The sequence below is a fragment of the Saimiri boliviensis genome, chromosome 1 (genome assembly GCF_048565385.1).
Source record: "Saimiri boliviensis isolate mSaiBol1 chromosome 1, mSaiBol1.pri, whole genome shotgun sequence".
NCBI lineage: Eukaryota > Metazoa > Chordata > Mammalia > Primates > Cebidae > Saimiri > Saimiri boliviensis.
The window spans coordinates 104097770-104125493 of record NC_133449.1 but is presented as its reverse complement, the minus strand read 5'-3'; the positions used below and the strand labels follow the sequence as shown (position 1 = coordinate 104125493).

At 51.7% G+C, this 27724-nt stretch overlaps 2 protein-coding genes across 8 annotated transcripts; both read right to left on the bottom strand.

The window, feature by feature from the left end:
• Nucleotides 1-4255: 4255 nt before the first annotated feature.
• On the bottom strand, nt 4256-9237 carry DPEP3 (dipeptidase 3). Of its 2 annotated transcripts, none has more exons than XM_003936330.3 (10): nt 8827-9237; nt 8372-8498; nt 7254-7383; nt 7023-7164; nt 6694-6763; nt 6409-6585; nt 6023-6107; nt 5281-5356; nt 4684-4819; nt 4256-4592 (listed from the first exon to the last, which is right to left on the bottom strand). In XM_003936330.3, exons 1-10 carry the CDS (start codon nt 9183-9185, stop codon nt 4356-4358), a joined length of 1539 nt encoding a protein of 512 aa, XP_003936379.1. In that variant the 5' UTR covers nt 9186-9237; the 3' UTR covers nt 4256-4355. The 2 variants fall into 2 exon arrangements, with proteins under 2 accessions (XP_003936379.1, XP_010345118.1); XM_010346816.2 differs by having other exon boundaries at nt 6023-6104.
• A 5711-nt stretch (nt 9238-14948) lies between these two features.
• DPEP2 (dipeptidase 2) lies at nt 14949-27302 on the bottom strand. Of its 6 annotated transcripts, none has more exons than XM_010346811.2 (11): nt 27152-27302; nt 21352-21763; nt 20906-21032; nt 20462-20591; nt 20236-20377; nt 19543-19612; nt 19251-19427; nt 18471-18555; nt 17607-17775; nt 15427-15562; nt 14949-15335 (listed from the first exon to the last, which is right to left on the bottom strand). In XM_010346811.2, exons 2-11 carry the CDS (start codon nt 21618-21620, stop codon nt 15081-15083), a joined length of 1560 nt encoding a protein of 519 aa, XP_010345113.1. In that variant the 5' UTR covers nt 21621-21763; nt 27152-27302; the 3' UTR covers nt 14949-15080. The 6 variants fall into 6 exon arrangements, with proteins under 6 accessions (XP_010345113.1, XP_010345111.1, XP_010345112.1 ...); XM_010346809.2 differs by having other exon boundaries at nt 21352-21657; XM_010346810.2 differs by lacking the exon at nt 27152-27302 and adding an exon at nt 22641-24922.
• Nucleotides 27303-27724: the final 422 nt, after the last annotated feature.

The window sequence follows — 27724 nt, the reverse complement described above, 5'->3', positions numbered from 1 at the left end:
AAAAAAAAAAAAAAAAACAGGCCGGGCGCGGTGGCTCAAGCCTGTAATCCCAGCACTTTGGGAGGCCGAGGCGGGTGGATCACGAGGTCAAGAGATTGAGACCATCCTGGTCAACATGGTGAAACCCCGTCTCTACTAAAAATACAAAAATTAGCTGGGCATGGTGGCGTGTGCCTGTAATCCCAGCTACTCAGGAGGCTGAGGCAGGAGAATTGCCTGAACCCAGGAGGCGGAGGTTGCGGTGAGCCGAGATCGCGCCATTGCACTCCAGCCTGGGTAACAAGAGCAAAACTCCGTCTCAAAAAAAAAAACAAAAAACAAAAACAACAACAACAACAACAAAAAAAAAACGGGGCTGAGCATGATGGCTCACACCTGTAACCCCAGCACTTTGGGAGGCTGAGGCGAGCAGATGAGGTCAGGAGTTCAAGACCAGCCTGGCCAACATGCTGAAACCCCTTCTCTACTAAAAATACAAAAATTAAAATAAAAATAAATCAGCCAGGAGTGGTGGTGCATGCCTGCAGTCCCAACTACCTGGAAGGCTGATTCAGGAGAATCGCTTGAACCCAGGAGACAGAGGTTGCAGTGAGCTGAGATGGAGCCACTGCACTCCAGCCTGGGCAATAGAGTGAGACTCCATCTGAAAAAAACAAAACCAAAAAAAAAAAAAACCAAACAATTAGCCAGGTATGGTGGCACATGTCTGTAATTCCAGCTACTCAGGAGGCTGAGGCACAAGAATCACTTAAACTTGGGAGGCAGAAGTTATAGTGAGCTGAGATCATGCCACTGCACTCCAGCCTGGGCAATGGAGCGGGACTCTGTCTCAGAAAAAACAGAAATAAATAAAGCATATGAGGGTTAACTGCTTAATGGGTATAGGGTGGGTATAGGGTTTCCTTTTAGGATGAAAATATTTTGGAACTAGACTGAAGCGGTAGCTGTACAACACTGTGAATGTATTAAAGGCCACTGAGTTGCTCACTTTAATATGGTTAATTTTATGGTATATGAATTACACTTCAATACAAATGAATTATTGGAATTATAAGGAGAAACTGATACTGAGGAGCACAGCATCAGATATGGAAGTTTTTTTTTTTTTTTTTTTGAGACGGAGTTTCGCTCTTGTTACCCAGGCTGGAGTGCAATGGCGCGATCTCGGCTCACCGCAACCTCCGCCTCCTGGGTTCAGGCAATTCTCCTGCCTCAGCCTCCTGAGTAGCTGAGATTACTCCTGACCTGAAGTGATCTGCCTGCCTTGGCCACCCAAAGTGCTGGGATTATAGGCGTAAGCCACTGCACCCAGCCTAAAAACTTACTTTAAAGTTGTCACAATTAAGACATTGTGGTATTGATATGATGATAAACACATGCTCCAAATAAATGAAACAGACCCAGACATATGTAGAGCCTTGCTTTATAAAATAGGTGGCACTGGAGTCATTCTTTCTCCCAATTCCAAGTTCCCATGAAACGAACTTAGATCTGGCTCTGGCCCAACTGGAGAGGAAAGCAGCCAAAAAAAGACGCCACTTGAGTGAGCCATGCAGACAGCAAGAGTTTCCTTTTATTTCTTTTAAAGATTTGGTGACTCCGGCCGATTGCAGTGGCTCTTGCCTGTAATCCCAGCACATTGGGAGGCTGAGGCGGGCAGATCACGAAATCGAGAGATCAAGACCATTCTGGCCAACATGGTGAAACCCCGTCTCTACTAAAAAAATACAAAAATTAGCTGGGCATGGTGGCACACGCCTGTAGTCCCAGCTACTCGGGAGGCTGAGGCAGGAGAATTGCTTGAACAGAAGAGGCGGAGATTGCAGTGAGCCGTGATCGCACCACTGCACTCCAGCCTGGCACCTGGCGAAAGAGCGAGACTCTGTTTCAAAAAAAAAAAAAAATTAAGAAAAAATAAAAGATTTGGTGATTCTGCACCCCCTCATTTAAAAATTAGTTTTTAAAAAAAATCAGAGGACCTAATCTGAGAAATCTTTCACAAAGATACCCCCCAAATAATTCCAAACAAGTTATTCTTTATTCTATAAATAGTACCAGCTTTATTTATTTGTTTGTTTGTTTATTTATTTATTTGATGGAGTCTTGCTCTTTCGCCAGGCTGGAGTGCAGTGGCACTATCTCAGCTCCCTGCAACCTCTGTCTCCCAGATTCAAGTGATTCTCCTGCCTCAGCCTCCTGAGTAGCTGGGACTACAGGCATAGTAGCCCAGCTAATTTTTTGTATTTTAGTAGAGACAGGATTTCACCATGGCCAAGATGGTCTCGATATCCTGATCTCATGATCTGCCTGCCTCAGCCTCCCAAAGTGCTGGGATTACAGGTGTGAGCCACTGTGCCAGGCCTAGTACTAGCTTTTAAAAAACAAACGAACAATGCCGGGCGCGGTGGCTCAAGCCTGTAATCCCAGCACTTTGGGAGGCCGAGGCGGGTGGATCACAAGGTCGAGAGATCAAGACCAACCTGGTCAACATGGTGAAACCCCGTCTCTACTAAAAATACAAAAAATTAGCTGGGCATGGTGGCGCGTGCCTGTAATCCCAGCTTCTCAGGAAGCTGAGACAGGAGAATTGCCTGAACCCAGGAGGCGGAGGTTGCGGTGAGCCAAGATTGCACCATTGCACTCCAGCCTGGGTAACAAGAGCGAAACTCCGTCTCAAAAAAAAAAAAAAAAAAAAAAACAAGGCCGGGCGCGGTGGCTCAAGCCTGTAATCCCAGCACTTTGGGAGGCCGAGGCGGGTGGATCACGAGGTCGAGAGATCGAGACCATCCTGGTCAACATGGTGAAACCCCGTCTCTACTAAAAACACAAAAAAGTAGCTGGGCATGGTGGCGCTTGCCTGTAATCCCAGCTAGTCAGGAGGCTGAGGCAGGAGAATTGCCTGAACCCAGGAGGCGGAGGTTGCGGTGAGCCGAGATCGTGCCATTGCACTCCAGCCTGGGTAACAAGAGCGAAACTCTGTCTCAAAAAACAACAACAACAACAACAACAACAACAACAAAAAAACAAACAAATTTGGCCAGGCGTGGTGGCTCACACCTGTAATCCCAGCACTTTGGGAAGCCAAGGAGGGCAGATTGCCTGAGGTTGGTAGTTCAAGACCAATCTGACAAACAGGGAGAAATCCCATCTGTACTAAAAAGACAAAATTAGCTGGACATGGTGGCACATGCCTGTAATTCCATCTACTCAGGAGGCTGAGGCAGGAGAATCGCTTGAAACCAGAGGCAGAAGGTACAGTGAGCCAAGACTGCACCATTGCACTCCAGCCTGGGCAACAGGAGAGAGACTCTGTCTCAACAAAACAAAAAACAAAAAAAAACAAATTTAGCCTTTCAGAGAGAAACTGGGAAGAACCCCATTCTCACACTCCACAAAGGGACTCAAACCGAATTCACTTCCTTTGTGTTCTTCTGTGGGCTCAAGCTTTTAGCTTAAGAATTTCACAAGATGAGCCGGGCGCGGTGGCTCAAGCCTGTAATCCCAGCACTTTGGGAGGCCGAGGCGGGTGGATCACAAGGTCAAGAGATCGAGACCATCCTGGTCAACATGGTGAAACCCCGTCTCTACTAAAAAATACAAAAAAAAATTAGCTGGGCATGGTGGTGCGTGCCTATAATCCCAGCTACTCAGGAGGCTGAGGCAGGAGAATTGCCTGAACCCAGGAGGCGGAGGTTGCGGTGAGCCGAGATCGCGCCATTGCACTCCAGCCTGGGTAACAAGAGTGAAACTCCGTCTCAAAAAAAAAAAAAAAAAAAAAATTTCACAAGATGCCAGCCAGGTGTGGTGGCTCACACCAGTTATCTCAGTACTTTGGGAGGCCGAGGTGGGCGGATCACGAGGTCAGAAGTTCAAGACCAGCCTGGCCAACATGGTGAAACCCTGTCTCTACTAAAAATACAAAAAATTAGCCAGGTGTGGTGGCAGGCGCCTGTAATCCTAGCTACTCAGGAGGCTGAGGTAGGAGAATCGCTTGAACCCAGGAAGTGGAGGTTGCAGTGAGCTGAGATTGTGCCACTGCACTCCAGCCTGGGTGACAGAGCAAGATTCCATCTCAAAAAAAAAAAAAAAGAATTTCATAAGATGCCTCTGGCCTTCCTGAGCGAGCCAAAGCTGGAGGTGAGTGGGACCTACCCACCTTGCGTAGCTGTGGCTAGACCACAAGACCCGTTACTGACCAAGAGCCCACCTGCCGCCACTCCCATGAGGGAGAAGGAAGGACACTTGCACCTGGCTGCATGTGTAAAATGTTTATTCTCAGCATATGCTTGTGAATGAACTAGGAAGGGGGGCTTTGTGAGACTTTGCCACAGTGACCTCTGGGGGGATGCGCCATGTCAGCAGAGCCACTGGATGAAGGTTGGGAAGGTGACAGCAGCCACAAGGCCTGGAACAAGGTAGGGGGAGGCTTTTGAGGACCTCCAGGGGACCCAATTGGTTGGCCGCTTGGTCACCTCCAGATGTGTAGCCTGGTGTCCATTCCGAGGCATGAGGTGGGAGTGGCAGGATGTGCTCTGTTGCCTGTATGGAAACTCAGCCTCCACAGGGCTCTGTGCCCTGCTCTCCTCTCTCACCTGGGGATGGAAGTCCACAATCAGAGGCTCCCACCACAATCTTCCTCCCTGCTCAAACCACTGAACCATCCTGACCACCAGACCAGCTTACCCTTTCTACTTGTCTGAAGACTCGCAGCAGGTTTCCACGAAGGACACCTTGAAGCTCTTCTTCACTCCAGCCACGAATCAGCAACTCCTCTATCAGGACTGGGTATGTGGACACGTCCTCCAGCCCCTGAGGGAACCTGTGTGGCCACCCACCGGCCAGCTGTGGGACCTTAGCCCTGATCCTGAGTTAGGGCCCACTACCCCACCAGCCCTAGTCACACAGGGGAAACCGAAGGCCACGTTCTTCAGGCTAGTGAATGCAACCTTGGAGCCTCCTGGATGGAGGACTGGGCTTCTGTAGCAGATGGTCAACCCACAGCAGATCTGCTAGGCTGGGATTGGCACATATCTTGGGCAGACGAGCTCTGCCTAAGGAGGGGAGTATTTAACGAGTATGACAACCTGGATTGGGGCCGCTGGGCCACTAAAGGGACAGGGAGAACCTAGGAAACAGGCCCTGAGAATAGGGATTGTCAGGTGGGCTAGAAGACCAGAGCCTGTGGCTCAGGCCTGGATGGGAGGATGTCAGGATGAGAACAAAGACTAAAGGACTCCCTGCTGCACCCCAGCCCAAGAAAAACTCCAGGGAAGTACTCACCGGCCAGTCCCATCATAATTTCCACCAATCCCAATGAACTCAGATCCAATGACTGCTCTGATGTGGTCAAAGTGATCTAGGATGGAGGTGAGTGTGGGCAGCACCAGGCTGGAGTTAGACTCTGGCACCAGCCTGTCCCCAGCACTCCAGGCTGTGGCAGTTGGCTCCCAAGAGCAAGCTCATGGCCAGTCATGAGTCCTGAAATGGCTGCAGGCTGGCCACTGGACCTAGAGTGGGCCTTGGAGCTACCCCTTTGGACCTTTTCCTGCCCAGGAGCCACCCTGCCTCTGGGTTCCTTGAGAGCCTTGTAGGGGCTCAGCCTGTCCTGCTCAGAGATGTGGGGAATGAGAGCCACTTGGTCAGGATTGGGAGCCAAACCAAGAGGCATCAAACCCATCAGCACTGACTGTGGCTCCAGATCTGGGTGGCACCGGAGAGCTGTGTCTGCTGCCTCTGGGTCGTTGGGAAACAGCCTCAGGACTGTGTATGTGGACACATCCTCCAGCCCCTGAGGGAACATGTGTGGCCACCCACCAGCCAGCTGTGAGACCTTAGCCCTGATCCTGGGTTAGGGCCCACTGCCCACCAGCCCTAGTCACACAGGAGAAACTGAAGGCCACGTTTTTCAGGCTAGTGAAATTCTGTCCATTCCCAACAGGTACACTAGACTGCTAGAGTTGTCCCAAGAGCCCCAGCAGCCATGGCCCAAGCCAGTGCTACACAAAGCTGAGGTGGGACTCACCTGCCACGGTGGACACATTAGCAAGCAGGTTGCACTGCAGCACCCCCATGGACAGTGTCACCATCACGATGCCACCAGTCTTCTTCTAGAAGGATAGAGAAAGGGACACTTGTCTCAGCCCTTCTGGCCTGAGAGCATGTCTCCTGTGCCATGGGGGCCCTGGTAGAACTGTGGTCTGTCCTGGCATCAGGGGCTTCACCTCTCTAGGTTTGTGGGTCCCTGGGTGGAAATGACTTGGCCTTGAGTTTCAGGGATAGAGGAGGATTAACCTGCCTTTGGTCCAAGGGTGTATGAAACCTGGGCTGGTGGCTTTCTCTGTTTAGGGTCAAGAACCTTTGGATAACACATGCCTAGCCCTGGGTTTGAGAGCTGGGGTGGCCACTCACCAGAAGCTGCAGGATATCATCGGGAACATTCAACAAATGGTCACACACAGCTCTGGCAGCTGAGTGGGAGAAGATCACAGGAGCCCGAGATACTTCCAGGACCCTTCTCATCAAGGTGTCCGATGCATAGGACAAATCTATCATCATGCCCAAGCGGTTCAATTCCTCTACCACTTTCTGCAGGGACAATTAGGGTTTTTCATGGGGGAGGGTGTTGGTGTGCAAAGGGGTGTACACATATACATAGCAAGCAGGTGGGGTGGGGTACATAACAGGAGTTCTCACCTCACCAAAGCTTGTCAACCCGCTGACGTTAGTGTACATATGGTGTCTGAACTTGGTAGAACTCTCTGCCCTGTGGGACGGCCATGGGAGAGCAATTTAGCTGATCACACCTTGGGCCATCAGAGCCTGGGGCCCCTGGGTCTATCCATCCATCCCACTTCCAGAACAGGTACAGGACCAGCTGCTTTCTGGGATTGTGAGGGACATGCTGGGTGTCCAGCCTCCCTCTGTGGACCCCTTCATCCTCAATGGTCTGATCACACCCATGCCAGGGATGGGGCAGTTTCCCTACCACACCATCTAGCATCCTGGCCAGGTGCCGTGCTCACCACGGTGTATTGCAGGTGAAGGTGAGTGTCAGGTAGCGCACTCCCAGCACATAGAAACTGCGCAGCACAGAGAGGCTGTTGTCCAGTGAGTGACCACCCTCTACGCCAATGAGGCAAGCCAGCTTTTGAGAATTGTTCAGACCTAGAAGGAGGTAGAGAGTCAACTGGTCAGATTCCAGGAACAGAACCTCCAGAGTGACATCCTGACTATCCTCTTATCTACTGGCTCACCTTCAGCTGAGGTCACAAGCTCGAGTTCAGAGTAGGAGGCGCACATGCGGCGAATGAGGTCAATCTGCTCCAGGGTGAGGCGCACAGCAGCCTGGTCCTGGGTCTGGCATGAGACGGAGGCTGACCAGAACTGAGGATAGGTCCAGGGGTCCAGAATGAGGATAGGGTAGTCTTCAACCCCCAAGGCCTGCCTCTCCTGCCTCAGCCCCCATAACACCCATTTGGGTCAGTGGCCCCAAGTGAGGCATTACATGACTCCGTGGTACATTGATGACTTTTTTTTTTTTTTAATTTTGAGACAGAGTCTTGCTTTGTCACCCAGGCTAGAGTGTAGTGATTCGATCACAGCTCCCTGCAGGCTTGATCCCCCTGGGGCTCAAATGATCCTCCTGCCTCAGCTTCCCAAAGTGTTGGCATTACAGACTTGAACCACTAAGCCTGGTTCCTTGATGACTGTTTGCTGCCAGCAGTCAAACAATGGACTCACAACACATTATAAATTGCTGTTATGGCCAGGCTCAGTGGCTTACGCCGGTAATCCCAGCATTATGGGAGGCTGAGGCGGGAGGATTACCTGAGGTCATGAGTTCGAGACCAACCTGTCCAACATGGTGAAACCCTGTCTCTACTAAAACAATAAAAATTAGCCAGTTGTGGTAGCGAGCATCTGTAATCCTACCTATTCAGGAGGCTGAGACAGGGAGAATTGCTTGAACCCCGGAGGCAGAGGTTGCAGTGAGGTGAGAATGTCCCACTGCACTCCAGCCTGGGCAACAGAGCCAGACACTGTCTCAAAAATACAAAGAAGCAAAAAACTGCTGTTAGTCCATGTGCTATGTGAATGCCCCAAGGCCAATCCGCTGTGTCCTTTGTGGTTACAGCTGCCCCCACACTCACCAGGGATTTTCTGGTCATTTTCTGTGTATTTCCACAGAACCTGGGCATCCATGCAGCTAGCCTGTCTTGGCTTCCAAGGCCCTACTTTCCTTAGAAGCCACATTATGGCACACTCCATGCCCCATTGTATCTAGTCACCCAGAGGCTGGCCCACCCAGGTTTGTATGGTTCCAACATCCCCCAGCAGCCATGCTGTGACACCCTGTGTGTCCCTGTTGTACCTGGGCACCCACGAAGCCATCTCTAAGCCTGTCCAGGCTGGTCTGGCCATGGCTGAAATTTCTCAGGTTAACATCCTGAAGAACATTCTTGTAACGCTGTCTCAGGACCTGGGGCAGGTCATTGTGGCTGGGGGTGGCAAGTCAAGGTCAGATGGAAACACAGCCTCCAGATCAGGCAGGATATATCAGGTGTTTGGGTCTACCCTCCTCCACCCCACCAGGCACCTCCTCAACACAAACCATATACAGGCTGCCTAAGGTCGGGTTGGAGGGAGGGGGTTAGGTTCCACCAGGAATGGGGTGATGGGGGGAAGGGCACCCATGGGTGATGGAGGAGCGAGGGCATCCAAGGGTGGTGTGAGAGATCCTCCTTGATAACCCTGCATGCTCAGAAACTCCTCTCCTGCCCAAGGGTGCCCTCACCCCACCATTGCCCCCACATTGCACCTACATACCCATCCACCAGCGGGAAATCCTGCATCAGGGCCTGTGCGCGACCCCGAAGGTCCAGGGTTTTGGGGGTGCCTGGCGTAGTGCGGCCTGGCGTAGTGAGGGCGCTGGGGGTGTCGGTCGTGGTGAAGAGGCTGGAGGCACCCAGCATGGAGAGGGCTCTGGGGGTGTCCGGCGTAATCTCTGCGCGGGTTATGGATTGCCACAGCAGCAACAGGAGCAGGAGCAGGAGACGCCACAGATACCGCCGGCTGTGCGCGCGGGGACCCTTGCGGCTGGTAGGCTGCATATTGCGCAGGGGTCGGCCGCGGGAGCCTGGGACCGGCAGGCGACCTGCAGAGGCCGGCAATGGGGTTCGGACCATGATGATCCAGCCGCGCGACTTTGTGAAGAGAGGGTTGAAGTCACGCGACTCTGCGACCGACGCGCCACGCAAGGGGGCGCCACGGCCCTTCCGCCCCCAAGTAGGAGGGCGCCCCAGTGGGCCCGACCCGCCGCTGCAGCGTCAAAGACTCCTCGCCCTCCCACCCCCAGCGCTGGCTCCGTAGACCCCGAGACCGAAAGTGTAGGCGAAAGAGTGCAGGCGGGGAACTAGTAGGGGCCAAGGGATCTCATGCCCTACCCAAACCTACGTCGGGGGTTAGCTTCCGGCTAGTGCCCAGCTCCCAGACAGGTTAATTTTTTTTTTTTTTTTTGAGATGGAGGTTTGCTCTTGTTATCCAGACTGGAATGCAATGACGCGATCTCACCACAACCTTCGCTTTTTGGGTTCAAGTGATTCTCCTGCCTCAGCCTCCCGAATAGCTGGGATTGCAGGCATGCGCCACCACCTGGCTAATTTTGTGTTTTTAGTAGAGATAGGGTTTCTCCATGTTGGTCAGGCTGGTCTGGAACTCCCAACTTCAGGCGTTTCGCCTGCCTTGGTCTCCCAAAGTGCTGGGATTACAGGCGTGAGCTTCCGCCCCTGGCCAGACAGGTTAAATATTCTAAGCTGTGACTCAGAAGAGTTAATTCCATCTGTATGTTTTGACTGACAGAAAAGGATTCCCTATAGGTGCTTTTTTTTTTTTTTTTTGAGACAGAGTTTCGCTCTTGTTACCCAGGCTGGAGTGCAATGACACGATCTCGGCTCACCGCAACCTCCGCCTCCTGGGTTCAGGCAATTCTCCTGCCTCAGCCTCCTCAGTAGCTGGGATTACAGGCACGTGCCACCATGCCCAGCTAATGTTTTGTATTTTTAGTAGAGACGGGGTTTCACCATGTTGACCAGGATGGTCTCGATCTCTTGACCTCGTGATCCACCCACCTCGGCCTCCCAAAGTACTGGGATTACAGGCTTGAGCCACTGCGCCCGGCTATAGGTGCTTTTTTTTTTTTTTTTTTTTGAGACAGAGTTTTGCTCTTGTTACCCAGGCTGGAGTGCAATGGCGCGATCTCGGCTCATCGCAACCTCCGCCTCCTGGGTTCAGGCAATTCTCCTGCCTCAGCCTCCTGAGTAGCTGGGATTACAGGCACGTGCCACCATGCCCAGCTAATTTTTTGTATTTTTAGTAGAGACGGGGTTTCACTATGTTGACCGGGATGGTCTCGATCTCTTGACCTCGTGATCCACCCGCCTCGGCCTCCCAAAGTGCTGGGATTACAGGCTTGAGCCACCGCGCCCGGCTAGGTGCTATTTTTAATTTAATTTTATTTTGTTTTATTTTTGGGGACAGAGTTTCTCTCATTGCCCAGGCTGGAGTGCAATGGCGAAGATTTGGCTAACTGCAACCTCTGCCTCCCAGGTTCAAGCCATTCTTCTGCCTCAGTCTCCCAAGTAGGTGGGATTACAGGTGCCTGCCACCACACCCGGCTTATTTTTTATTTTTATTTTTTTAGACAAAGTCTCACTCTGTCACCAGGCACCAGGTGGAGTGCAGTGGCACAACCTCAGCTCACTGCAACCTCCGCCTCTTGGGTCCAAGCAATTCTCCTGCCTCAGCATCCCAAGTAGCTGGGACTACAGGCGCACACCCAGCTGATTTTTTTTTTTTTTTTTAGTAGAGATGGGGTTTCACCATGTTGGCCAGGATGGTCTCGATCTCTTGACCTCATGATCTGCCCGCCTCGGCCTCCCAAAGTGCTGGGATTACAGGCATAAGCCACCACACCCGGCCTATTTTTGTATTTTTAGTAGAGACGGGGTTTTGCCATGTAGGCCAGGCTGGTCTTGAACTCCTGACCTCAGGTGATCTGCCTGCCTAAGCCTCCCAAAGTGCTGGGATTACAGCCGTGAGCCACCGTGCCTGGCCCCCAAAATGAAATTTATTTCATTTTTTAAGCTTTTTTTCCCCTTCTAAGAGATGGAATCTCTGTTGCCCAGGCTGGAGTTCCAGTGGCGTGATCATAGCTCACTGTGGCCTTGAACTTCTGAGCTCAAGTGATCCTCCTTCCTCTACCTCCCAAGTAGCTGAGACTATAGGTGCATTGACACTGTGCATGGCTGATTGTCATTTTTTTTTTTTTTTTTTTGAGACGGGGTTTCGCTCTTGTTACCCAGGCTGGAGTGCAATGGCAGGATCTCGGCTCACCGCAACCTCCGCCTCCTGGGCTCAGGCAATTCTCCTGCCTCAGCCTCCTGAGTAGCTGGGATTACAGGCACGTGCCACCATGCCCAGCTAATTTTTTGCACTTTTAGTAGAGACGGGGTTTCACCATGTTGACCAGGATGGTCTCGATCTCTTGACCTCGTGATCCACCCGCCTCGGCCTCCCAAAGTGCTGGGATTACAGGCTTGAGCCACCGCGCCCGGCCGATTGTCATTTTTTATATTAAAAATTTTTTTGAGGCAGGGTCTCACTTTGTCACCCAAACTAAAGTGCAGTGGCGCTACTCAGCTGACTGCAGCCTTGACCTCCCAGGTAAAAATGACCCTCCTGCCTCAGCTCCCTAAGCAGCTGGGAGGGGCTACAGGCATGCACCACTATGCCCAGTTAATTTTTGTGTTTTTGCTTTTTTTTTTGGTCTGTGTTTTTGCATTTTTTTAGAGACAGGGTTTTGCCATGTTGCCCAGGCTGGTCTTGAACTCCTAAGCTCAAGCAATCTGCTCACCTTGGTCTCCCAAAGTGCTAGGATTACAGGTATGAGCCACCGTGTCTGGCCTTATTTCTTTTTTAGAAATGGGGTCTTGCTATGTTGTCCAGCTGGTTTTGAGCTTCTGGCCTCAACTGATCCTCCTGCCTTGGCCTCCCAAAGTGTTTCAATTGCAGGTGTGGGCCACTGCATCTGGCCCTATTTTAGTATTTAGTATTGAATTTTTTTTATGTATATGTTAATATATACACACACAAAAAAACCCTAGAAGAGTCTACACATCAAATGTTTGTTAATAGTGGCCCTCTTGGGAAGACAGCTACCTACACCTTGATCACTTTGCTTCCGTCTCATTTCTTTCTGTATTACAGTGATAACTGGCTAAGAGAAGTCATGGGTAGCGCTGGTGAGGGTTAATCAGGGTCATGGGGGTTGGCAGAGGCACGAGAGCAGCAGCTGAACCTTGCTTGAAAGGAAGGGGTGTGGGTCAGGCAGGAGGAGTGGAGAGGGGATCCAGGGTTGGCTAATAGCCCAGCAGAAGTCTAGTTTGGGCATTAAAACAACTGTTGTGGAGGAGGCACAGGTGGATCCTCCAAGGCATGAAGTGGTGGGACAAGGTCAGACTAGGGCTCTTGGTCCTGAGAGCATGAGGGTCTGACACATTATTTCACCTGGGGCAGAAATCCTCCTTCAAAACAAGGCAGCTTTCAGCAACCCCCTCATCATTTCCTGCTGAAAAAGTCCTGATACAGGGGAAATGGATCTCAAAACTGCATCTGGGGCTAAGTGCAGTGACTCACACCTATAATCCCAGTACTTGGGGAAGCCAAGGTGGGCAGATTGCTTGAGTCTAGGAGTTTGAGACCAGCCTGGCCAACACAGTGAAACCCCGTCTCTACTACAAATACAAACATTAGCCAGGCACGGTGGCGCATGCCTCTAATCCCAGCTACTCAAGAGGCTGAGGCCGGAGAATTGCTTGAACCTGGGAGGTGAAGAGTGCAGTGAGCCAAGATCAAACCACTGCACTCCAGCCTTGGCAACAGAGCGAGACTCCGTCTCAAAAACAAAAACAACCACCAAAATAACACAACTGCATCTGAGCCAGTGCAGTGGCTCATGTCTGTAATCCCAGCACTTTGAAAAGCCAAGGCAGGCAGATTGCTTGAGTCCAGGAGTTTGAGACCAGCCTGGGCAACATGGTGAAACCTTGTCTTTACTAAAAATACAAAATATTAGCCAGGCATGGTGGTGCACACCTGAGGTCCCAGCTACTCCAGAGGCTGAAGTGGGAGTATCACTTGAGGCAAGGAATTTGAGGCTGCAGTAAGCTGAGATTGTGCCACTGCATTCCAGCAGCCTGGGTAATGGAAGTGAGACCCTGTCTCAAAAAAAAAAAAAAAAAAAAAAAAAGCAAGCAACACGCAAAACCTGAATCTGGTTAGCATCTGAACCTCTTGGGCCTGAACCAGGTGCTGCTGAGAAAGGTTAATGACAGAAACTGAATCTAAATTATCCTCCCTCTGCATCTGTTTCTGTGTCCTGTTCTCACACCTGAGCTCCCTGATAAGTGGGCATCCCCTTCTGGGCACCTTAAGAAGGGCCTTGGCCTCTGTGACCACTGCCCCTTCTCATGCCTGGGGGTTAGTGACCAAGTGTGACCCAGCTGCTTCTAGCTTTGGTTCTCTCAGGAAACGCAGAGAAAGGTCATGTTTATTTTGGTCTCTCATAAGCCTCAGCTGGCCTGCCCTGAAGGTCTTTATTTAAGTGACTTAGAACAACATAAAGAATGGTAGCTTTGCCAATAGTTTAAGAAAAGTGCAGAAGCATTGCATGTACAACTGTTTCCTATGTTACTATTACCATTATTTTAAATTGTTTAGGCTGGGCACAGTGGCCCATCTCTGTAATTCCAGCACTTTGGGAGGGCGAGGGGGGTGAATCACTCGAGTCTGGGAGTTTGAGACCAGTCCAGACAACATGGTTTAACCTCATCTCTACAAAAAATACAAAAATTAGCTGGGCATGGTGCTGCGGGCCTGTAGTCCCAGCTACTCAGGAGGCAGAGGTGGGAGGATCACGAAGTCAGGAGTTCGAGACCAGCCTGGCCAATATGGTGAAAGCCTGTCTCTACTAAAAATACAAAAATTACCTGGGCCTGTGGCATGTGCCTGTAGTCCCAGTCGCTCAAGAAGCTGAGGCAGGAGACTCGCTTAAACCTGGGAGGTGGAGGTTACAGTAAGCTGATATCACACCATTGCACTCCAGCCTGGGCAACAGAGCAAGACTGTCGAAAAAAAAAAGAAGAAAGAAAGAAAAAAAAACAGAAAGTAAAAATAAAAACAAAAAAATAAATTAGCTGAGTGTGGTGGTGCACGCTTATAGTCCTAGCTACTTTAGAGGCTGAAGCAGGAGGATCACTTGAGCCCGGGAGTTAAAAGCTGCAGTGAGCTATGCTTGTGCCACTGTACTCCAGCCTGGATGACAAAGTGAGACTCTGTCTCAAAAAAAAATCATCATCATCATCATAATTAAAAATAAAGAAAAGAGGCTGGGTGCAGCGGCTCATGCCTATAATCCCAGCCCTTTGGGAGGGCAAGGCGGGTGGGTCATGAGGTCAGGAGTTTGAGACTAATATGGTGAAACCCCATCTCTACTAAAAAAAAATACAAAAAAATTAGCTGGGTGTGGTGGCAGGCACCTGTAGTCCCAGCTGCTTGGGAGGCTGAGGCAGGAGAATTGCTTGAACCTGGGAGGTGGAGGTTGCAGTGAGCCAAGATTGCACCACTACACTCCAGCCTGGGCGACAGAGCAAGACTCCATCTCAACAACAACAACAGTAAAATAATAAAATAAAAGATGAGCTACTCAGAGGGAATATGGAATAGGGTCCACCCTCCTAGATCCACCACTGTTTTTGTCCAGTGCTGAGCTTAACCACCTGAGTCACCTCGGGCTCCTGCCAACAGTCCTTCCTTGAACAACTGGTGGCTGAAATGCAGGGTCCTCCCAACCACCGGCATTGGGAGACTGTGCCACCAGACCCCACTGCAGAGAAGGAAACTCACGTCTGGTTCCGTGTCCAAAACATTTATTTTCAGGAAATGTTTGTGCCTGCACAACAAGGAAATTTTGTGGGGTGTCTGTGACTTGCTACAGTGACATCTAGCAGGACTAACTGGGGTCATCAGAGCCACAGAATAAGGACTGGGAAGGTGGCCACAACTGTGAGGACTGGGGCCATGTGTGGGGAGGACTCTGAGAGTGACCACTTGGGTGGTAACTTGGGTGTCCAGTGTGTGGGAATCTCAGTGAGTTTCTGGTCTGAAGTCAGATGCTGCCTCTGACGAAGACGTGAGAGGTCGGAGTGGCAGGAACTGCTCAGCTGCTCATCTGGGAATGTATCCTCCAAGGGGCTTTGCCCTTTGTTTTCTTCCCGTACCTAGAGGTGGCAGTCAGTGCTCAGTTTCCACAGCTCTCCTCAACACACCTGCTCAGACCCCTGGGCTATTCTCTTGCCCAGCCTCACGTACCTGTTCCACTTGTCTGAAGACCCGCAGCAGGTTTCCTCGAAGGACACCCCGAAGCTCTTCTTCACTCCAGCCACGACTCAGCAACTCCTCTATCAGGATGGGGTATGTGGACACATCCTCCAGCCCCTGAGGGAATCTGTGTGGCCGCCAGCCAGTGGGTTTCAGACCTGATTCCCTGATCCTGACTCAGAACCACAGCCCAGGGTCTATGAAACCCCAGCCCTGATCAGGTATGGAAAGTGAAGGTGATCCTCCTCTGCTCTTAATCCTTCAGAAGGAGCCCTCAAAACCTCCTTGAATATTTATCAAAACTCATTGAATCATACTATTAAGATCTATGCCATAGGCCGGGTGCGGTGACTCAAGCTTGTAATCCCAGCACTTTGGGAGGCCGAGGTGGGTGGATCACAAGGTCGAGAGATCGAGACCATCCTGGTCAACATGGTGAAACCCCATCTCTACTATAAATACAAAAAATTAGCTGGGCATGGTGGCACGTGCCTGTAATCCCAGCTACTCAGGAGGTTGAGGCAGGAGAATTGCCTGAACCCAGGAGGCGGAGGTTGCGGTGAGCCGAGATCGCGCCATTGCACTCCAGCCTGGGTAACAAGAGCGAAACTCTGTCTCAAAAAAAAAAAAAAAAAAAAGATCTATGCCTTTCACTGAAGGCAAATGATCTCCCCCATCCTACCAACCAGAGTTAAAAAGCAGAAAATGGCCAGGTGTGGTGGCTCACACCTGTAATCTTAGCACTTTGGGAGGCTGAGGTGGGTGGATCACTTGAGGTCAGGAGTTCAAGACCAGCCTGGCCAACATGGTGAAACAAACCCCATCTAAAAAAAAAAAAAAAAAAAAAAAAAAGGCCGGGCGCGGTGGCTCAAGCCTGTAATCCCAGCACTTTGGGAGGCCGAGGCGGGTGGATCACGAGGTCGAGAGATCGAGACCATCCTGGTCAACATGGTGAAACCCCGTCTCTACTAAAAATACAAAAAATTAGCTGGGCGTGGTAGTGCGTGCCTATAATCCCAGCTACTCAGGAGGCTGACGCAGGAGAATTGCCTGAACCCAGGAGGCGGAGGTTGCGGTGAGCCAAGATCGTGCCATTGCACTCCAGCCTGGGTAACAAGAGTGAAACTCCGTCTCAAAAAAAAATTAGCAGGGTGTCGTGGTGCACACCTGTAATCCCAAATACTTGGGAAGCTGAGGCAAGAGACTCTCTTGAACCTAGGAAACAGAGGTTGCAGTGAGCTGAGATTGCACCACTGCACTCCAGGCTGGGCAACAGAGTGAGACTCCATCTCAAAAAGGAAGAAGAAGAAGGAGGAGAAGGAAAAGGAGAAGGAAGAGGAAGAGGAAGAGGAGGAGGAGGAGGAAGAGGAAGAGGAAGGAAGAAGAAGGAAGAAGAAGAAGAAGAAGAAGAAGAAGAAGAAGAAGAAGAAGAAAAGGTCCAGTGAGATGGCTCAGGCCTGTAATCTCAGCACTTTAGGAGGCCAAGGCAGGAGGATCACTTGAGTCCAGGAGTTCAAGACCAGCCTGGGCAACATAGTGAGACCCCATCTCTACAAAAAATAAAATTAGCTGGGCATGGTGTCACTTGCCTATAACCCCAGCTACTTGGGAGGCTGAGATGGCAGGATTGCTTGAGCCTGGAAAGTCAAGGGTGCAGTGAGCCAAGATTGCACCACTGCATCCCAGCCGGCCAACAGAGCGAGACCCTGAGAAGAAGAAGAAAAGGAGAAGAACAAGAAGGAGAAGAACAAAGGGAATAAAGAAGAAGGAGAAGGAGAAGAAGAAAGAAGGAGGAGGAAGAGATGAAGAAGGAGGAGAGGAAGAGCTTTTTCAGAAAACAGTGCATGCAAACACAGCCACTGTGCACAGGATGGAGAAGATGGTCAGCACACACCAAACCTTGCTGACAGTCTGCTTCAGAGGGAGTGGGTCTACTGGGGCTGAGGGTACGGGCAGTGCTGGGCAGATGAGCTCCGTTTGGTGGTTTCGCCAAATATAATGTCCTAGAGTGGGGTCACTGGGATGAAGACAAATAGGAGAGCCCAGGGAACTGATCCCGGGAGTGGGGAGATGCCAGGTGGTCAAGGCCTAAAAGATATGGTGGCTATGTTGACTGTGAAGGCCTCACTGCTATGCAGCTAGCTTCAGACAAGCCACAGGGAAGCACTCACTTGCCAGCCCCATCATAATCTCCACCAATCCCGATGAACTTGGATCCAATGACTGCCTTGATGTGGTCGAAGTGATCTGGAGAGAGGGCACGTGGAGAGTTGGCTGCGTAGGGCTTCCAGAACAGGCGTGCTACTGTGGCTGGACTGCGCTGAGTCTCCTTCTTGCAGCCTGTAGGCCAGGCAGGCTAATTCCTTCATTGCCTGGGACCTAGCTTGGCAACCTGAGAACCCTGAGATTTGACCTGAATGCATTCTGGCCTGGATTTCAGGTTTGGAGTGGATCCTCAGAGCCACCTGTCTGGGCCATTTCCCACCTAGGATTCAACCTGCCTCTAGTCTCCTTGAGAACCTGGTAGGGGCTCCTTTCTATGGTTGTGGGAGATGACAGAGGGAAAAAAGTATAACTGACAAAGACCCCAGAGACCTAAAAGGCCTTCCAGTCTCTTAGCCAGAAGCCAGGGCAGGGTGCTTTGGTGACCCCCTGCAGAGGTGCAGATACTTAGCACTCAGGTTCTATGTCTGGCTCTTCCCTTACGCCCATCAAGACTGCAGCTTTAGGCTCGGCACGGTGGCTCACACCTGTAATCCTAGCACTTTGAGAGGCCGAGGTGGGGTGGATCACCTGAGGTCAGGAGTTCAAGGCCAGCCTGGCCATCATGGTGAAATCCCATCTTAAAAAAAAGAAAAAAAAAAAAAAAAAAAGACTGTAGCTTTGACTCTGTGGCTGCAGCTCCATGTGACCAAGGTGCTGTGTCCTGTCCATCACTGCATTTTTTCAGTGAAATCACTGGGACAGTCCTGAGGCCCTCCCAAGTCTTCAGGTGCAAATCAGAACTGCTTAGAGAGCCCGGGCGGGGGGCTTACCTGCCACCGTGGACACATTGGCTGATGGGTTGCACTGTATCACTCCCATGGACAAGGACACCATCACAATGCCACCGTTCTTCTTCTGCAGGGGCAGGCAAGTGGACACTCAGCCTGGCCCCTAAGCAAACTGCATATCTGCCCTGCCACCCTCTGGATCCCTGGAGGGGGTGTTGAGCCCTGGCTTCAGGAGTCAAAGGAACCTTCGCCTCTCTGGGTTTGTGTGAATGGAGGAGTGTAGGCTCTGGTCTAGTACAGGTGTCTTGGCACTTGCTTTGAGGAGTAGAGGAATATATGTATTAACCATCTGGAACCCCCCACTCCTGGATGTGGACTGTGGGTTGTGGGGCAAAAGGTTTCAGCCTGAAGTTTGAGGAGGTGGAGGGAGAAGAGCCTCAGGTTCAAGGGCTCATTTTTTTGTTTTTGTTTTTGTTTTTGTTGGCAGGGTCTCACTCTGTCGCTGAGGCTGGAGTGCTGTGGTGCAATCTTGGCTGACTACAACCTTTCTGCTTCCCGGGTTCCAGCAATTCTCCTGCCTCAGCCTCCTGAGTAGCTGGGATTACAGGCACCCACCACCATGCCAGGCTAATTTTTGTATTTTTAGTCGAGACGGGGTTACCCCATGTTGGCCAGGCTGGTCTCCAACTCCTGACCTCAAGTGATCCGCCTACCTCGGCCCCCCAAGGTGCTGGAATTATAGGCGTGAGCCACTGTACCCTGCCAAAGGGCTCCTGGCTTGAACCTCTTGCTTTAGGTTTCTGGTCTGGGCAGTTTTCTCACCAGAAGCTGCAGGATGTCATCAGGAACATTCCTAGCACTGTTGCACACACCCTGGGCAGCCGAGTGGGAAAAGATCACAGGTGCCTGTGACACTTCCAGGGCCCGCCGTGCCACAGCATGTGAGACATGGGACAAGTCTACCATCATGCCCAGGCGGTTCATTTCTGCCACCACTTTCTGTGGGGACACATTGGGAGAAGGGTATCAGGGGTGCACATGTGCATATTTATCTGTAAGAAACAGCTGGGGCGTGCACATTTGTGTGGGGTGGAGTGTGAACCAGGGTCCTCACCTCACCAAAGCCGGTCAGCCCGCTGACGTTGTTGTAGAAGGAGTGGACACCCTTAGCTGAGCTCTCTGCCCTGTAGGGTGGACAGAAAGCATTCTGACTGGTAGCTGTTCCTTGGCTACAAGAGCCTAGAAGCCCTAAACACCCTCTATCCCTGCAACCCCTGGGAACAAAAGCAGGGATCCAACATGGGCTGTGCAAATGGGCTGTGCCTGGTAGCAGGAGGGCCCTGTCGGGGCCTAGTCTTTTTTTTAGATGGAGTCCCGCTTTGTCACCCAGGCTGGAGTGCAGTGATGTGATCTCGGCTCACTGCAACGTGTACCTCCTGGGTTTAAGAGATTCTTGTGCCTCAGCCTCCGAAGTATCTGGGATAACAGGCACATACCACTATGCCTGGCTAATTTTATATTTTTCATCAAGATGGGGTTTCACCATCTTGGCCAGGCTGGTCCCGAACTCCTGGCCTTAGGTGATCTGTCCGCCTCAGCCTCCCAAAGTGTTGGGATTACAGGCGTGAACCACCACATCTGGCCAGGAGTCTAGTCTTATTCTGAAAACTCCAGAATCCCAGCTCCCTTCCCCCACTTCAGAGTCATTGCCAGATCCCAGCGGTAAAGCTTGCTTTGGGCCCACAGTGACCTCAGGCAGATCCCTGGCCCTGACTCAGTGGTCCCACATCATCTGCACTAGGCTCACCAGGGTGTGTTGCAGGTGTGGGTGAGTGTCAGGTAGCGCACTCCCAGCATGTAGAAGGTACGTAAGATGGAGAGGCTATTGTCCAGTGAGTGGCCGCCCTCCACACCGATGAGGCAGGCCAATTTCTGGGTGTTGTTCAGAGCTAGGAGCAAATAGGTCAGGTGATTACTTTTAGGGGCTGGAGTAGTTCAATCAAGTTCCTAACAATTCCCATCAACGCACCTACCTTTAGCTGAGGTCACAAGCTCCAGCTCAGAATAGGAGGCACACATGCGGTGAATGAGGTCAATCTGCTCCAGGGTGAGGCGCAGGGCATCCCGGTCCTGGGTCTGGCATGGCACGTAGGCCGACCAGAACTGGGGAGAAGGCCAGTTTGGCTTGGGAAGGGGCTGCTTTGGAGTTCCCTGGACTGTTTATAGCCTCCACAGCTGACACAGCACCCAGTGGGCCAGGAGGCCACAGGTAATGTACTGCTCCTTCCACGGGGTCTTCCTGTCTGCCAAGCTGGCTTGCTGTGGCCCCTGCACCCCCCAGCATCCGTATCATGACACTTTTTGGTTCACTATGGTAACTGAGTTCTCATGTGACTAACTTGTGATCTCTTGGGTCCTCACTCTCCCCAACATCCCCCAGCAGCCATGCTGTGGCACCTCATGTGTCCCTGTGGTACCTGGGCGCCCACGAGGCCTTCTCTGAGCCTGTCCAGGCTGGTCTGGCCGTAGCTGAAATTGCGCAGATTAATATCCTGGAGACCTTTCTGGTAAACCTGCCTCAGGATCAGGGGCAGGTCGTTGTGGCTGGAGGGATGTCAAGGCAGGGTCAGGTGAAGAAGGACAGACAGATGGGCCTCTAAGGCTTCCAGTTCAAGCAGGACACATCTGGGGATCCCCCACTCCACACTGTCACACGGCTATATTGAGACCCCCTGAGGTCTGGGATAGGGGTCCCCACCAGAGAGGGGGTGACAGAGGGGAAAGGGTGCCCATGTATGACAGAAGAGAGGGCATCCAGGGGTGTGGTGTGAGGGAGACTCCTCCACAGCCCTGCATACTCTGGGATCCTTCCCTGCCCAGGAGTGCACTCAGCCCCCATCGCCCCCATGCAGCAATTACGCACCCGTCCACGAGCGGGAAGTTCCGCATAAGGGCCCGTGCCTGCTCTCGCAGGCCCTGGATGCTGGGACTACCCAGTGCAGTCGAGGGAGCGTAGGTGCCTAGTGTGATGTGAGCTCTGGGGGTGCCCAGCGTAGTGAGAGCTCTGTGGGTGCCCGGCGTCGTGTGGGCGCAGGTTACAATCTGGAGCAGCAGCAGCAGGAACAGGACCAGAGGACTCAGCAGAGGCCACCGACCAAAGGTGCAGGGACCCTCGAGGCCCGCGGGCTGCATGTTGCACAGGGTCGGGCAGGGGTGGCGGTCAGAGAGCCTGAGAGGGATGGGCGAGGGGCAGAGCGCGACGATGACGTCCGGTCCCTCGATTCAAGCTGGTCGGCGTGACCTCCCCAGGAGGCTGTAGAAGTCACTGGGCCCCGCTACGGATGTGCAGAGAGCGGCTGTGTCGCGCAGCACAGCCACCAGAGGGCGCCCGACCCTCCCGCTGTTATCCCTAAGGGCGCTCCCGCCGGCTGGGCGGACCCCTGTCCTGGGCGCACTTTCAGGGCCTGTCTCAGGCCCCTCGAACCCTCCCACTGTCCCCAGGGGGCCGACGCAGGTGGCTCCTGTGCTACCCCTAGACTTCCTCTCTAAGAGAGAGGGCCTGGAGTGCGTCTCTCAAACAGTGGCCCTCCACCCTGCCCTGGGAGATCTGCGGACCACATCATGTCCCCAACCGCCTGCGACCTGCCCCCGCCACGGAGGGCCACATGTGTTCCTGTGACCATAGTGCTCTGGGCTCTGGATTTCCTAGTGCTGGGCTGTGGGTGGGTGTTGGGGAGAAGATAGGCTCTGGAAATGAGGGGTTAACTCTGTGGACTGGATTTAGGTAGGGGTCTCCTGGCCCTGGCCTTCTCACTCCTGCAACTTAGGCCCTCAAGCCTATACCCTGGGGAGTCTCCCAACAACTGGGACCTGTCAGGATCACTCCGCTGCCACCTTCCCCCCACCCCGTCCCCCTTCTCCCCACCCCCTGCCCCCTGTTCCTCCCCCCACCACTGCCCCCCCCCATCAGCCTCAGTAAAGAGCTCCTTCCTAAGAAGCTGCCACACTTCCCCAGGACCCCAGTGGAGAGACATTTGGGATGAGAGCAGAGCAAGCATCTGGCCACTGCCAGGGAACATTCACTCAGCAGAGCAGGAACCCACACAACGATCTGCATGGAAGGAAATGAAGTAATTTCTAGGGCAGCCAAGCCCCAAACTAGAGCTTCCTCCCAGAGCTTCTGGCTGACCTGCTGACCAGGATACCTCCTACCTCCGTGTGGAAGCCACGGCCTCATCCAGGTCAGTAGTAAGGGGCCTGAGGAGAGGCCTGGAACCTGGGTTCTGCAGCCACACTCCCCTTATCTCGTTCGTGGCTCCTGTGGCTTGAGCTCTCACAGAAGCCTCCAGGGCTGAGTTCCCTTCCTTGACGACAGGCCCCACCCTATTGACAGCCTGGGGCCCTCACCCTAGCTGCCTCCTCCAGGAAGGACCCCCAACCACATAGGCACACCAGCACAGATGCACAGGGGATGTGCCTGCTCACAGGAGCCCTACCACCCGAGAGCTTCAGGGACTGTGACCAAACCCCTTTGTCCTCAGAGATCTTTGCCTCCTCCTGCCTGAACTTTGGCACCCCCTGGAGCTGTTCCATCTTTGGAGCCTCCCCCAGGTGGCAGGGCTGATCAGTGCATGGATAGTATGACCTAGGCCTGATGACTAGAGGTATAAGAAGGCCTCCTAAAAGGACGCTGATCCAGCTGGGCAATGGTGGCTCACGCCTGTAATCCCAGAACTTTGGGAGGCCAAGGCGGGTGGATCACCTGAGGTCAGGAGTTTGAGACCAGCCTGGCCAACATGGTGAAACTCATCTCTACTAAAAATACAAAAATCAGCCAGGCATGGTGGTGCATGCCTGTAGTCCCAGCTACTCAGGAGCCTGAGGCAGGAGAATTGCTCGAACCTGGGAGGTGGAGGTTGCAGTGAGCCAAGATTATGCCATTGTATTCCAGCCTGGGTGACAGAGTGAGACTCTGTTTCAAATAAAAAGAAAGAAAGAGGGAGAGAAAGAGAGAGTGAGAGAGAGAAAGAAAGAAAAGAAAGAAAGAAGTGATCCCAGTTTTGATGTATTTTAGGGACTGCACATTGATGTTGTCCAGTGTCTGCTATCCAGGAGGAAGGCAAATAGATGGCCAAGTGCTCATGGTGGGTTAACTCCCATGTGTACTGCTGCTAAAGGGGGCCTTTTGTTTGTTTGTTTGTTTTGGGACAGAGTCTCACTTTGTTGCCCAGCCTAGAGTGTAGTGGCACAATCTAGGCTCACTGCAATCTCCACTTCCTGGGTTCAAGTGATTCTTGTGCCTTAACCTCCTGAGTAGCTGGGATATGCACCACCATGCCCGGCTAAATTTTGTATATTTAGTAGAGATGGGGTTTTGCCATGTCGCCCAGGCTGGTCTTGAACTCCTGGCCTCAAGCAATCCGCTCACCTCTACCTCCCAAAATGCTGGGATTACTGGGGTGAGCTTTCGCACCTGGCCTTCATATTTTAAGATGGGGTTTCACCATTTGGTCAGGGTGGTCTTGAACTCCCAACCTCAGGTGATCTGCCCGTCTTGGCCTCCAAAGTGCTTGGATTACAGGCGTGAGCCACCACGACTGGCCTTTTTTTTTTTTTTTTTTTAATTAAAGACAATGTCTTGCTTTGTTGCCCAGGCTGGTCTGAAACTTCTGGCTTCAAGTGATCCTCTCACCTTGGCCTCCCAAAGTATTGGGAGTATAGGTGTAAGCCACTGTGCCCAGCCCTTCTATAGGGAGGCCCACTGCAGAGGGTAAGTCCTCTTGGGCTCTGCTTCAGAGAACAGTAGGGTGTGGTTTTGGGTAACCCAACTCAGACTGGCTTCCTTCCTTCGCCCCACACCCACTTGATTAGTGAGAGGGAGGAGAAGCTCTTGGATTTGCTGGTCTCCAGGTCAAAGATGTGGGTTTGAGGGATAAACAGTTTATTCCACTCCTGAGAGCCCCAGGAAGTAAGGGGCATAAAGAATGAGGAACTGAATCTGAATGTTATACATTATACGTATCTAAACGTTACTATGGGCGGGGCGCCTGTAATCCCAGCACTTTGGGAGGCCGAGGTGGGCAGATCACCTGAGGTCAAGAGTGTGAGACCAGCCTGGCCAACATGATGAAACCATGTCTCTACTAAAAATACGAAAATTAGCCAGGCTTGGTGGCTCGTGCCTGTCATTGCAGCTACCTGGGAGGCTGAGATGGGAGAATCATTTAAACCCTAGAGGTGGAGGTGGTAGTGAGCTGAAATTGGGCCACTACACTCCAGCCTGGACAACAGAGTGAGACCCCATTTCCCTCCCCTCACCTCCAAAAACCAGCCTCTGCTAATTTTTAATTTTTTTTTTTTTTTGAGACAGAATCTCACTATATTGCCCAGGCTGGTCAATTATTATTTGTCAATTTAAAAAGATTTAAAAATAGGGAAGGGATAGGTAGGAATAAATAAATAGCAGCTGACAGAGGAGTAGGTGGGGAGAATTTTTTTTTTTTTTTTTTAAATGGAGTCAGCTGGGCATGGTGGCTCATGCCTGTAATCCAAGCACTTTGGAGGCCAAGGCGGGCGGACCACCTGAGGTCGGGAGTTCAAGACAGAATCTTGCTCTGTCGCCTAGGCTGGAATGCAGTGGCATGATCTCTGCTCATTGCAACCTCCCTCTCCTAGTTTCAAGCAATTCTCCTTCCTCAGCCTCCCAAGTAGCTGCGACTACAGGCACATGCCACCACACCCAGCTATATATATATATATTTTTTGTATTTTAGTAGAGATGGGGTTTCGCCTTGTTGCCTAGGCTGGTCTTGAACTCCTGAGCTCAGGCAATCCACCCACCTCAGCCTACCAAAGTTCTGGGATTACAGGCGTGAGCCACTGTGCCCAGCCTAATTTTTGTATTTTTAATAGAGACGGGATTTCACCCTCTTGGCCAGGCTCGTCTCAAACTCCTGACCTCAGGTGATTTGCCCGCCTCAGCCTCCCAGAGTGCTGGGATTACAGGCGTAAGCCACTGTTCCCAGCCAGAATTTTTAAAATGAAATAAACAGATATGACTTCTCTGTAGGGAATGGGCTGGAGGCCAGGAAATCAGGAGGGGATAAGGAATGAAGGGGCCTGTACTGGGGAAGAAGCAGTGGGAACAGGAAGGAGATATATCTGAAGACATTTGGAGGCTGAACCTGCAGGATTTGGAGATGCTTTGAAGCAGGGCTGGTGGCAGACAGTAAGGAGGTATAAGTGGTAACACAGGGGCGGCTCTTGAGTCAGGCCCTGAGCTTCCCTGCCTCTGCCTCTTTCCACTTTGCCCACTGCCAGCATCTGGCTAACTTAGATCGTGGCCTCTGACCCCAAATAATCCCTGTGCTCAGATCTGTGTCACTGATATTGGTGGCTCCCAAGACTTCACTAGTATGCACTGTTGTCCCTGCAAGGGGAAGGGCACAGAGATGGCTTTGGATGATGTTACGGGAAGGAGAGGCTGCCTTGTTGGCTGGAACTTGTTTACCTCTGAGATATGAATGTTCATGTGAGCCATGATGCCTGGCCTGTTCCTCTTTTAACAAAACCTGGTAGGGCACAGTAATCCTGTATCATTCCTGCAATCCCAGCAATTTGGGAGGCCGAGGCAAGAGGATCTCTTGAGGCTGGAGTTTGAGAGCAGTCTAGGCAACATAAGTAAGAACTCTCTCAACAAAAAAAAAAAAAAAAAAGAAAGAAGGAAAGAAAGAAAAAAGAAAACTAGTATATCCCTGTGGTCACAGGTACTTAGGAGGCTGAGGTGGGAGGTTTGCCTGAGCCCAGGAGTTTAAGTTTGCAATGAGCTATGATTGCACCACTGCACCCTAGTCTGGGCAACAGAGACCTCACCTCTAACAAAACAAGAAACAAAATCCAATGCATCCTCCTGCCTAAAGTTCTTCTGTGGCTTCTCATTGCTCTTAGGATCTACCAAATTTCCTTCTTTGTTTTTTTTTTTTGTTTTTCTTGAGATGGAGTCTCTCTCTGTTGCCCAGGCTGGAGCATAGTGGTGCGATCTTGGCTTATTATAACCTCCACCTCCCGGGTTCAAGTGATTCTCCTGCCTCAGCTTCCTGAGAAGCTGGGACAACTGGAACCCGCCCCCACCCCCAGTTAACTTTTTGTATTTTTAGTAGAGACGGGGTTTCACCATGTTAGCCAGGATGGTCTTGATCTCCTGACCTTGTGATCCGCCTGCCTCAGCCTCCCAAAGTGCTGGGATTACAGGTGTGAGCCCAAATTTCCTTCTTTGACTCTCAACTCCTGGAGAGTCTGCTCCCACCAGCCTCTCCAGTCTCAGCAAATAGCACAAATCTTCCTGTCTTCCAAAGTCTGCCCGCATCAGGGATGCTACGTCCACCACAGGCTCTTGGCACAACCTCAGCTTCCAGCTGGTAGGGCAGTTGAGGCAAGGCCAGGATAGGAAATCTTGCCACCAAGAAGGAGTAGGTGGGTGAGCAGCTTTTCCCACTACTTCCTCTTCTATGCAGTGTTTGCATAAATCAAGATCTGCAGAGGCGGCAGCAGTAGAAACAGTTTGCTCCAAGGACCAAGCTTATTCTGGTGTGCAGCTCACCTGCCCCTACTCATCTGCAGTGTATTTCAAGACTAGGCAGGGAAGGAAAAAGTAAGGCTGAGTTATAGCTACACAGGCTGCCTTCCATGCTCAGAGTGCAGGGGTGGGATGCAGTGGGGCTTACTCAGTATCCAGCAGCACCCAGATGATGATCCTCTGCATTCAAGTCCCCCTGGTCCTGGAGACTCATGCTTCCCCTGGATGTCACCTTGGATCTGCTCCAATGATGTCTGATACAGACAATTCCCAAGAAACAATAGTCTTCCAAGCCAGAAACCAGCCTGGCCACTGTTTACAAACATCCTCCAATCACCAAGCTGAAGCCACCCTTCCTGAAATGCAAATAGCTAACATAACATTTTTCTTCCTCAAAAGGCAGTCAATGTTTATCTTTCTAGGAGAAGTGTAATAACCCAAATGCATCTTCATCTCCTGAATGCATCTCCAACACTCTCCCCAACCCCTAACCTCCAGCCTCTCTGTCCAACATTCCAGGGGTGCTTTTTTTTTTTTTTTTTTTTTTTTTGAGATGGACTTTTGCTTTTGTTGCCCAGGCTGGAATACAATGGCATGATCTTGGATCACTACCTCTGCCTTCCAGGTTCCAGCGATTCTCCTGCCTCAGCCTCCCTAGTAACTGAGACTACAGGCATGAGCCACCACACCCGGCTAATTTTTTTATTTTTGGTAGAGACAG